Source organism: Chionomys nivalis, chromosome 3 (genome assembly GCF_950005125.1).
Source record: "Chionomys nivalis chromosome 3, mChiNiv1.1, whole genome shotgun sequence".
Lineage (NCBI taxonomy): Eukaryota > Metazoa > Chordata > Mammalia > Rodentia > Cricetidae > Chionomys > Chionomys nivalis.
Window position 1 is genome coordinate 9,419,814 of NC_080088.1, and position 12,587 is coordinate 9,432,400.

The window sequence follows — 12,587 nt, forward strand, 5'->3', positions numbered from 1 at the left end:
AGGAGGGGAGGAAGTGGAAATTTTTTGAATGGAAAAAAATATTAAAAAGTTAAAAAAAAAAGAAAAAAAAAGAAAAAGCAAGAAAGGTATGGATGAAACTTAAGCCTAAAGTAGACAAAGGCATTTTCTTCTGAGGAAATAGGCATCAAGGAGGATTCAGATTCTGTTCATTTTGATACATCTTTGCCTGTGCATTGTAATGTGTACCGAAGGAAGTTATCAGCAGAAACATTTCTCAGATACACAAGGAATAGTCCTAACTAGAGGTATAAACAGGCTAACTTTAAGGAGTAACAGAATCTTATCGGAAAAGAAATCTTTTGATTTCTGGCACCGTGTTTGGACTCTCAACAGTTTCCTATTCGGAGTTTTGAACAAGCCATCTGTGAACAGCAGAGATGCCTGTGGCCAATAGGCTCATGACCTCAGCTTTTAGAAATTCTGACCATACTGTCTTGGACATATGGTCAGGATGTTTGTGGAGGGTGGACTTGTTCTTTCCTTTCATGGTAATGAGTTTGGAGGACTCTGTGGTTGGCCTCACATGCCATCCAGGCAGTATAAAAGCATCACACCTGCTTAGCAGATTCATACTCCAAAAGCTCCAGGTCTACCTCGAGGAAACTCCCATTCTTGACAGCATGTGCTACGGAAACTACTTTGGTGGCCTGGGCTACGGCTCTGGCATCCTGGGCTACGGCTCTGGCATCCTGGGCTATGGCTATGGTGGCCTGGGCTATGGCTATGGTGGACTAGGTGGACTAGGCTATGGAGGCTATGGCTGTGGCTGTGGCTCTCGATATGCATACAGCACCTATCGTCCATGCTGCTATGGAAGATTTTCCGGTTTCTATTAAGAATTTAGGCTAGCTGGCTCATTTTGGGTCATTTTCTTATAAAACCCCAGGGCACTAACATGTAGGAAAATTTATAATTTTACTTTTCAATAAAGCCTAAATTTCTTTAACATTATTTCCTGTTTGTCATATGTTTTTATTCCTCTCTGTCATTTGTGTATAAATTGTGTGTGTGTGTGTGTGTGTGTGTGAGAGAGAGAGAGAGAGAGAGAGAGAGAGAGAAAGACAGATGCACACATACAGAGAGACAGAGAGGGAGACAGATACACATACAGTGACAGAGAGAAAGAGACAGACAGACACACATACACAGAGGCAGAGGCAGAGAGAGACAAACACACACACACATACACACACAAAAGGAAAGAGAGAGAGAGAGAGAGAGAGAGAGCGAGAGAGAGAGAGCTATCCTTGTGGTACTTTAATAAATGCTGTGGCAGAAAAGACACTTAGATATGGAGCCAATTTCTGATCTTTAATCCACTCCAGGGCTGTGGTGGGGTTGACCCTCCTTTAAACAAGAGGCCTTATATAGTTAAATGCAGGAAGGTAAAACTAAATCTGTAATGCTTGCATGGTTTACTTCCCCTCTTCAAATGTGGTCCTGAAAATTCATAAAACTCTGACTTGAATTAATTTGCATAACCTGTCCAGTTTAATATAGTCAGAGGTAAACATGTGACCACATAATCCCACCTGGCTGAAAGTGAATGCGTGCTGTTTGTACCCTTTGTAAAAGGAATGATGTGCAGATGTGCATGGCTTTTTTTTTTTTCTGGAGGGGAGATGTTGTATGTCTTAATTTTTTTTAACCACTAATGGTGGCTTAAAAAAAAGTCTGAATGCCCCTGAATGCCCTGAAGCTGGAGCTACAAGTGGTCATGAACCAGCCATTGTCATGTTAGGAAGTGAGCTCAGGTCTTCTATACAAGCAAGTAGTAAGTGCCCTTAACTGCTAAGCCATCTCTCCAGCTCCAAAACGGAGTAAATTAAAGAAGAAAAAACAATGTGTAAAATTCTCAGTTATTTATAAAAATGTAATATTTAGTATTTATAAAGATATCACAGTGTGCCTGTTCTAATGGGAGCTCACCAAATTCAGCTGGACCTGGACTGAATGAGCATGGGATCAAACCGGACTCTCTGAAAGTGGCAGACAATGGGGGGACTTGTTTCTACAGATGTACTGGCTTTTTGGGACCCTAGTCTATTTGGATACAAAGCTTCCTAGACCTGGATGGGGGAGGGGCTTGGACTTCCCACAGGGCAGGGTTACCTGCCCTCTCTTAAGGAGGGGGGAGGAGGAGGGTAAGTAAAGGAGTAGGAGGTGAATGGGAGGAGGGGAGGAAGTGTAAATTTTTGAATGGAAAAAAAAAGATATCAGTGTGGTGGGTGATTTGATACCTTTAATCACATTGAGATGTAATTTCCTGAATGAGCATGTAACATTAAGTTAGTAATACTTTTAGCTTTTGCAGACACATTTCTTTTTCATACTCACTTTTCTTTGATCCCTGAACTCCTAGTATAGAAACAGGTCTTTCAAAGCATTCTGAGAGCAGAAGCAAGATTTATTCTCTGCAGGTTAGAGGCAACCCGGAAAGATCCCTTCATTGTCTGGCTGAGGCCCTGCAAGTTAAGTGAGTTAGTACTCTAAAGAGAAGACATTTTTCTGCTCATTACTTCTCTCAGAACAGATGTTGTGTGCCCTTGTCGACATCCAATTTTAACTCTCTTCCTTCATTGGTATTCTGAGGAGCATTAAAAAAATTCTCTGGAGAAAACAAAGAAGATCTGCAGGTGTTCCACCATCTTCTCGTGGAAACTTCCTGTCTTCCAAGGAATGACATTAAGGTTGTGAGTTAGCCTTGTAATCAGGAGCAGAGAATTTCACAGATGTAAAAAAAAATCATTAATAAAAAGAAAAGGAAGCATTGTTCAACATGGGCACTAGGTGTTTGTGCCCTGTTTCTTCCCTACAATTCCTTCCTTGTACCCCCAATTCTATCCTTCTCAAATGCATGGCTTCTTTTAATTTAATATATATTAAATTTAATATTATTTGATATTAAATTATATATATATATATAAACATAGTATGCTTAATTTGAATAGTGTTATTTGCATGCATATGATTTCAGGTCTGATGACTTGTGTGAGTGACCATTAGGGGTCTTATCCCAGGAAGACTGTTTATCCTGTTCTTAGTATTTCTTTATTGCCTATAGCTCTTTGTCTAGAGTTAGGACCCTATGAGATTTCCCCCTTCCATGCTAGCATTTCTATTGATGTCTCTTTTGGCCAGAAGTCATATTATTAAGGTATCATGGGTGAAGCTTCCAGTTCCTTTCTAGGAGATGCATTCTTAAACATATTTCTAGGTCCTTTGGCTATACAATCTTTTTGCCTCTCTTCTGAAGTGTTCCCTGAGCCTTTGGCATAGGTGTTGTGTGTTCTCTGCATTTGGACCGGTTGTAGTTTTCTGTAATGGTCTTCATCTGTTGTAAAGAAAAGTTTCTTTCATGAGAAGTAAGAACTACACTTCTCAGGGAGCATAAGGATGTTTTGAATGCAGTTAGGAATTATGGTGGTTTATTATGTGGCAGTCGCAGGTCCTCTTTTTAAGAGTCATGACCTCATTAGTTGGTTAGGTTTCCAGTACTCCTGTCTAGTGATGTTCAGTCCACTTAGACAGATGTTGATTATGCCCAAGATAAGAGTACTACTCTTGAACTCTTAAGGCTTTTATGCCATGCTGATAATTGTTGTTGTTCATAGTGGTCACTTCTGGGTAGGAAGTGTTGGTTGTTCCCTCCCTTGGCAGCTTCTATAGCATATTCATGTATTATCAAAGTTAGTCTTCCGGGAAGAGTCTTTCAATTCAGATCTAACTTGAATTGTCTGAGTCCTGTGTCTTAAGTGTATGGTATCATTAGCCATGGGGATTTAGTTTCAATTTCTAAGAGGTAACCAAAAACAAGAACAATAATCTATATTGTTTGAGGGCTATCTTGAATTCCCCTCATCAACTTAAAAGGGAGTTTCTTGTGCCTGATATTTAGGATTTTGTTAGTTAATCTATGACTCTTAGGTGCATTATTGTCTAGCCAAGTGGGGTAACAGCATTTAAACTAAATATGTGTATATACACACATAACCTTCCATGGACTAGACGCAAACTTAGATGAATAAATAACGATTTCTATGACTTGTTCAAACATATTGTCATTTTATCCTCTCTCTCTTCTTCTGTATTGACCTGCCATCTCCTAACCTTAACTGTTGAAAAATTAAAATGCTGACTAATTAAGAAATTTGATAATAATGTACAATAAAGAATTTTTCTCCACAATCTGTTCCTCTGAAGCCAGAAGTTTATCACTTTTTCTAAACTATTGTTAACAATAATTTCACCAAATATTTGGCAAAATATAATCTGAATCTTTTTTCCACCCTTCTATGAGAGTTATTCTCTCTTTATGTCATTTTAACATAAGACTAATATAATACTTATGTATTAGTATATACCTTTTGCAATAATTTCAGTGTGGCCAGTTTTGTTGAGGCAGAATTTCCAAAGCACAGATGATTTCAACATCCAAATGATTATTTATCATTTACGTGACTATGAGTGGTCTACTAAACATTTGTTCTTATCTATCATTCTGGGACCTAGGTAAAAGGACCACTCTTGAAGACATGTCATGAGAAAGCTGGATAAGCTGGATTGCTGGGAAATATCTGAGATACCTCACATGCATCTCTCTACATCACAGCTGCTCATCTCCTTAAAGCGAACATACTATCAGTGGAGCTTACAATGGACAATGCCTGTTAGGGAAGAATGAAAAAAACCACTTGGGAACAATGAGTAAATTATGCCGTCGCTTCCTGTGCAATGGTAGATGCTGATCTTGTGATTGTTTTCTCTCAATGCACTTTTGATATGGGAAGTGCTCTTTCCACAGCAGCTTCATTGTTGTTCACCGAAGTAGCCTACCTTGCCATCTGAGCCTCTTGTGCACTCCACCCTGCTCTTAGCTTGCCATCAACTCTATTTTCTTTCTTCTACCTTCTCGGCCCATTTTTTATTATTACTTGTGTTTTCATGGCTTGTTTAAGCACAGCTCCCTAGGGGAGTATTACATAAGACCCGTCAGGATACTGGGAAGGAAAGACAAATGTATTTTCCTCTGTGCTTAAAGAGAAATGGTGAAACAAGAGGCACGATATTGACACCTACCCCAGAGTACTTGCCATGTGGAGCTTTCTCTTCTATTGGCCTTGACTAACATAAACTTGTTTAGTTCTTTTTTCACAGCACAGGAACAACTTTCAATATCATTTTTCTTACACAGACATTAGGGACAAGTTTAATCAGCAATGACCCAGTAATCATATTGGTCAGGATTGCAGTTCTTTGCTGGTAGGCAAAGCTACATCTATGCTTGCATCTTCTGAGATTTTGTCCAGACAACTTGGCCTCCAGTAGACACTCTCATACATCTGGGTCTCATATTTATTTTCATCTAGCAACTTGTCATGTTTTCTGATACCTGTCACTTGTCATCAGCATGATCCCTAACTCAAAGTCTTTGAAAGTTGTGGTACCGCGTTTCATATCCTTACATTCATCATGTAGACAACCAATTTAAGCACTAGAGCTTCAAAACGCCTCTATCACCTCATCCCCCTGCTCTACTTTAAGATGTCATTCTAATCCGGGCTCACCATGAAATACTGCAATTCCCTGAAGCTAATGCTCAGACCCCTAAACCTCCAATCTTCTGGTTCTTCGCACTTGTATTGCAGCAGTCATTCCCCCTACATAATCAAGATTTATTGCTCCTTGCCTGCTTCGTTCCTCCTTAAGAAACGCTGCCGTGTCTTCACTCCTCTCCTACATGCACAGTAGTTTATATCTAATTGTTCTAGCCTTACTATTAACAGTGTCTTCATTGGCAGTCATGTGTGCCCATTTGGTAAGTAATCTGAAGTCCTTTCTAAATATACTGCTTGCTTATCACATTTATTCATCAAGCCCTCTCCTTCTATCATTTAATATTATCAGTGATAATTTGTACATTAATTGGACTCTACCTGCAGGCTCCTCTTAGGAGCTGCCAGAGCTTCAAACTATGGAGTTACACCTCTATACACTTGCAGTATTCTTCTCTGAACTCAGTCTTCAGGGCTGCCTGATGCACCTTTTATTTATGTGTGGCCACTTTATAACTTTCACTGTGGATTTTCTCCCCTCTCATTATTACCCCTCAAGCTGCTTGTCTGAGACTTCCATCCTTCCCTGTTCACAACACTTGCCTCTTATTTTGTGAAGAGTACTAAATCTACCAGGGGAAAATCTTATCATCTTTCTTCCCTCACACTTATCTGCATTTGCACCTGTCTTTTGGCAATTTACTTCAGTCTCAGTGGAAACCACAAACCCTCTCCTATCCAAAAAAATCATTCCTCCACTGTTCTTTCAATGCCAACTTCTTCAACACCTTGCTTGATAAATTATACTCTCTGCATACAATATTTCTGTATCTGTTTTTTTCTCTGCTGACACTTTCCCTTTAGTATGTAAATATGCTCAAGATTTTTCAATATTAAAAATCCTTCTCAACACAAGTTCTCTTGTAGCTAGCTTCCTCCAACTTTACATTCAATGCTTTAAATTATTTTTTCACCTTGTTTCCATTGTGACTTTTATTTTCTTGTCTCTTGCTCTCATTGAAAATTAATGAATAGCCTCAGTTCTTTAAAGACTGAAAATGCTCTTGACATGTCTTAGTGCTCCTTTGTACGGGCTTTGGTACTGATGACTACTATTTTCAACACTGTTTCTTGGCTTTTATTATGTTTCCAGTTAGTTTCTCTCTGATTCTTGTTTCTATTAGAGATAAATATCATAACCAAAATCCACTTAAGGAAAAATGTTTAATTGGTTTACATATCCTAGGTCACAGTCCATAGAGGGAAGCCACATAAGGGACTCAGGGCAGATATCTGGAGACAGGAACTGAAGCAGAAGCCATGGAATTATTATTGGCTTGCTCCCTAAGACTAGCTCAGTTTGCTTTCATATTATGCCCAGGATCACTTGCCAGCTAAGAAAGAATGCCTCCCACAGTGAGCTGTACCCTCCTTCCTCTATTGCTAATTAGGAAAATGCCCACCAAAACTGCCTCCAGGCCATTCTGATAGAGGCAATTTATCAGCTGAGATTTCCTCTCCCCTGATATGTCTAGGATTATGTCAAGTTGACGAAAACCACCTAGTAGAGCACCATTGTGGATTCATTCGTAGTTCTTCAGCCAGAGGTCTGCCTTTGGTTTTTATGCCCGTCATTTAATGTGAAAATCTGATCTCATAGGTAGGAGCTAAAATTTCTTCATGATTTATTCCCTGAGTTCGTGACTATTTCTGCTGTTGTCTTATGAATATTTGTCTCTGTTTAGAGTGTTGGTTGGTTTCAAGTTGTTATGGATAATGGCCATGAAAAAAGCTAAGTAAAGGAGATTAGATTCAGAAATCTTGTTTTGAAAAGAAAAAAAAGGTGGGGGAAATCCTGGGGAACAATGGTCTTGTACCCTGTAAAGATTTGTCACTTGTATTGGCTTAATAAAACACTGATTGTCCAGTAGCCAGGCAGGTAGTATAGGTGGAGCAACTAGAATAGGAGAATTCTGGAAAGAGGAAAAGGCTCAGTCTGCACTCTTCACCCAGATACAGAGGATACAAGATGAGGATTCCTCACTGATAAAAGGTACCAAACTATGTTGCTAGCACAAAGAATTATGCCTTAATGTACGATGTAAGAGTTAACTAATAAGAAACCTGAGCTAATAGGCCAACCAGTATATAATTAATGTAGACAGACCACTGTGTGTTTCTTTGGGACTGATTGATTGTGGGACCAGGTAGGACAGAAACTTCTGTTGACATCGTCTCATCAGATAAGAATCATTTTATTATATTTTCTCTAATTTAGAGTTGCTGATTCTATGATCAGCTGTGATTTCTATGAAGCACAATCATATGCAGCCTGATAAAATATCCCTAAAGGGCCAACAGGACACCTTTATCTTTCCTATAACTCACAACTCTCTAATTAGAGTGAAATCCTTAACAGGAGGAAAATCATGCCTGGTAATATAAACCCTGCCAACTACCCATAAATAGTGAGATCATGGCTTTTAGAGGAGAGCCTACTATTGTTACTTTTTTTAAACTAACATAATTCCTAACTGGATTCTAAATACCCTTATACCCATAGGTAAGTGTAGCTCGTATTCCTCATAAAAATAGCTTCTTCTCATAGTAAATAGGGAACATTACAGAAACCAATATGGGTCAAAATGCAGAGAGAAACTTATTGGGGAATATACAAACCTAGTTTATGTATCTACAACAATAACCTCTATGCATAAGGCTTAGAGAACATCACAGCAAAAAGTATAAAAGGATTTAAGAGATAAGGAACAAGGAAGTCTGTTGTGAGATTGTCTCTTAGATAGACAAGACATGAGGCTAAAACCATGAAATTTGAACAAAATGGCTGTCTAAAACAATACCAGAAAAATTCCAATATCAGTTGACATCCTTGTATGTATAAGGGAAATCTCATGGGGACCAATCCCTAGATGAAGGGCTATAAGCAATTAATAATTACTGAAAGGTGAAGAATTAGTCTTCCTCAATAATGAGTCTCCTAACTGGTTATCCAATATCAGGTGGTCAGTTATAAAATTATTTATGGTTACAAAAATACACACACATATACACACAGAATACTAAATGGAACTTTGCAAGTTGAAGTTATATATTTATTCAAAATGTTGGTTGAATAAGAATGACTCCCTGGAGAGGATGAGGTCTCCCATGGGAAGTCAACAAAGTCTGTCACATCACTTGAGGCAGTATCAAGGCCCTCCTCTCTGTGTCTAGGCTAAACAAGGTATTCCTCCATAAGTAATGGGCTCCAAAGAGCCAGTTCATGAAATATGGATAAATACTGGCTCCACTACTAGTAGACCGACAAAAGACCCATGCTACACAGTTGTCACCCACATTCAGAGGGCCTAGTTTGGTCTTATACTGTTTACCCAGCTCTCAGTTCAGGGCGTCAGTGTTGTGAGCTCCCACTAGCTCAAGTCAGCTCTTTCTGTGGGGTTAGGATGGGGAGAAGGTGGGAAAGAGACAGAACTAGTATTGGTATTAAAATAAGATTGTTAAAAAAGAGTAGCTCATATAGTCTCACATATTTGAATGTTTAGTCATTAGGAAGGGGTACTACTTCAGAGGGATTAAGAGGTGTAGCCTTGTTGGAGTAGGAGTATCACAGAGGGTGGGATTTGAGGTTTCACAAGCTCATATTAGGCCCAGAGTCTCTCTCTTCTTGTTGCTTGTTGATCCAGATGTTGGACTTTCAACTACTTCTCAGCATCATGTCCATGTGCATTGTACCATGATACCTTCCATAATGGATATAGATTTCCTCCATAACCTCTGGAACTGTAAGCAAAATCCATTTAAATGCTTTCCTTTATAAGAGTTGCCTTGGTGATGGGTGATGGCTTCTCTTTTCAGTAGTAGAACATTGACTAAGTATTCACCATATGTGTGTATTATGTATAATCATATATTATTGCTAATTCATTGATTTATATATTTGTAAGTTGAACATGTGAACATTTACCATTGTAAGATAAAAGAAGGCAGACAAAGGTGTAGATACATTACATGCCTAATACAAATATTAGTCATGGCTTTAGCCCTTAACATAGCTTAATCTGACTTAGGAGAAGTCTGACTTCTAACCAAACTATTAGAAAATTCATAAAATACATGCCAACACAAAGATAATAATTTATTTCTACAGATTTTTTTTTTGCTAAAATCAGTGTCAAATGTGGTGGTACCACAATAATTGTCACTAGTTGCTTCCAATCTTGCATTGATTTGTATACTCATTCACTCGTGGCACAGTCGACGCTCCTGCTACAGTCTGGAAGCCCAGCCCCTCTGGCACATCTTGTGACTGAACTCTTGTGCTCCAACCCTACCTCTGCTTCATCTCTTCCTGTCGACCTTCTCTGCGGCCATAGTGACATCTTCTCCTCCACTCCCAGCTGATGTTCTTCTACTCATCACCAGGAGATCTAAAGGGCAAATGCGTCCATCGTGCCTTTAGCTGCCTGCACTTCTTATACATGCCTACACTTTTATTCCTTTTTAAAGGTGATTTTGTTTTTATAGGCCATCCTTGGAAAAGTCTGTCGTTGAACCAATTTCAGCCTTTGGAATCAGTTAGTGAAGTGATTTACTGTACCTATTGCCCTGCACCGCGGCCCCTGTCTGCGCTCTAAGCACTAGAACCCAGTTCGCGAGCTTCAGGCAAGGGGCTGGAGGTTGAGAATACACACACAGAGACAGACCGACACACAGACCTTCTTACACTGGTACCAAAACCCCCTCTTTAATAGTAGCATGGAGGCTTAAATACCAATCAATGGCCAACAGGTGAAAATCCCATCCTCTGATCCTCTAAGCTAGGCACAGCTTCTAGTAACTTCAATTAGAAGGCTCTAGACAGGGAAGGGCAGTTCAAGGCCAGTACTCTATTAGTCCCAACAACCTATTATGCATATGCCTAGTCAATTAAAATATGTTGAGAAAAACAAAGCATTCAAACTCTTCATTTACCCAGAGAAGTAGATCAATTGTGATACTGATATTTTTAGAGTCAAATGCATCTACACATAAAATGAAAAATAACAGAACATAAATCCAATGTCTTATAGCTGGAGCAGACTTGATTGCTCTATTTGGTGTGATGAGGCCCATTATTTAAATAATCTTTATCTGAATTGTCCAATTTGAAAAACTGGAGCTATGCCAGTCTCATACAGTTTAGAATATTTAATGTAATAAAGATGAAAACAGTATTCCTAACATGTTATTTGTCCTGTGTTCTTGAACACTGACAACTAATTTTAATGAACTCAGAGCCGGAGGGGACAACGAGGCTTATATTACACCTGACACATCAGCTCTACTATAACCTCAATGCTGAATGACAGATAAATATGGATATAATGCTGTGTCAAGGGGAAGGTGAGACACACGAGTTGTCACATTTCAAGTTTTACACCATAGTATTAACCAATATTGTACACATAAGTATATGGGGTTTCAAGTGTCCCAGTTTTTAAATCAAAGAACAGTTTCAGTTTTTGGCCCAGAATAAGGCCACAAAGAAAATTATGACGGACTGAAAGAATACTATGAATAAATTCCAACCTGGTCTATTGTGAGGGGACCTCTAGAGGGATAGTTACTTGCCAGAAAGAACTATTTTCAGTAAAATTTAGGGTTGTAAAAATAGTAACTAGGTTAGAAAGAGACAATGCTTTTTCATATCAAAGTGTAAGAATATTAAGGAATATTTTAAATAAATCAGTAGAAATTATATTACAATAAAATTGTGAACTAGTTATTTAATAATTAAATTTATTTTTCCCTAAAAACTTCCCTTTTGTGTTGTTTATGTAGCATTAAAAGAGAAAGATGTCAGTTTTCTATGATGATTTCTTCCTTTATTGTACAGAAAAATTTAATTTTCATGTAATCCTACTTGTTGACACTTTAGTTAACTCCCATAATATTGATGTTCTATTTTAAAACTTAACTTTTGCAAAAGGAAGCAAAACCATACATTGGAAAAAACAGTCTATTCAACAAAGGATCCTGGCAAACCTGGGTTTGTACTGTAGGAGGAAGAAATTAGATTCTTAAGTATCCTCTTGTACAGAAGTCAATTGAAAATGTATCAAAGACCTTAATTTAAAAGGGAAAACAATACCACTTCTAGAAAAACATACCCTTCACGGCATTAGAGTAGGAAAAGGCTTTTGGAAGAGAACATCAATAGCTTCTGAGGTGACTCCAAATATCAACTCTATCATGAGCTTTTTCTGTTTTGTTGGTGGATAATACATAAAATATACTTTATTGTGAAAGTATAAAGCTAATGTGTCTCTGGAGCATCTGAGTGATAGCTCTCAATCTATACAGTCCAATGATTATATAGTCTTCAGGTCTGTCTAATTTCAGTGTGTCAAGTTCTATTTTTTTGCAACCTTTTTTTTAAACAACATAGCTTAAAATAAATTTAAAACAAACACGCACAGTATTTTCACATAAAACTAAGTGCTTTTCCCTCTAAAAGTCTTCCAACAACCTTTCTTCAAGTTGCTTTATGCAAATAGAACACAAGCTGTTTAATCATAGCTATCCAAACACCTGCGTCGTTCTTTCTTCTTGATGTTGAGGCCCAGGAGCATGAGGTAATGCTCTTATCTAAAGGTGCAATTACTCAAATAAAAATGACCACAAGACATTCATAACCTTTTGGATGTCTTTGAGTGACAAAGCATTGTAAGCATTACTGGAAACCTAAATGTGAATTATATGTGCCAATCACTATGTCATACAGACTGCTGACGCCTATGACTTTAATCAATCCTCAACTGCCTATACAGCTTTAGGGCGCATTGTTGGAATCCAGAACAAGTAATCAATACTTCTTAACAGCTGAGGGTGGAGAGTAACTGGTTGGTTGAGGAAAATTCCTGGTCCTAATGCATCTAATTTTTATCAGACTACTTTGTATGCCCAGACTCACATGTTTTCCACTGTAAAATACTTCTATGATCTCAGTTT

General features: G+C 38.3%; 1 protein-coding gene across 1 annotated transcript; it reads left to right on the top strand.

Annotated features, from left to right (window-relative positions):
• The first annotated feature begins 641 nt into the window (after positions 1 to 641).
• Positions 642 to 857, top strand: LOC130870781 (keratin-associated protein 16-3-like). Its single transcript, XM_057763601.1, has one exon. It carries the CDS (start codon positions 642 to 644, stop codon positions 855 to 857), a length of 216 nt encoding a protein of 71 aa, XP_057619584.1.
• The last annotated feature ends 11,730 nt before the right edge of the window (positions 858 to 12,587 follow it).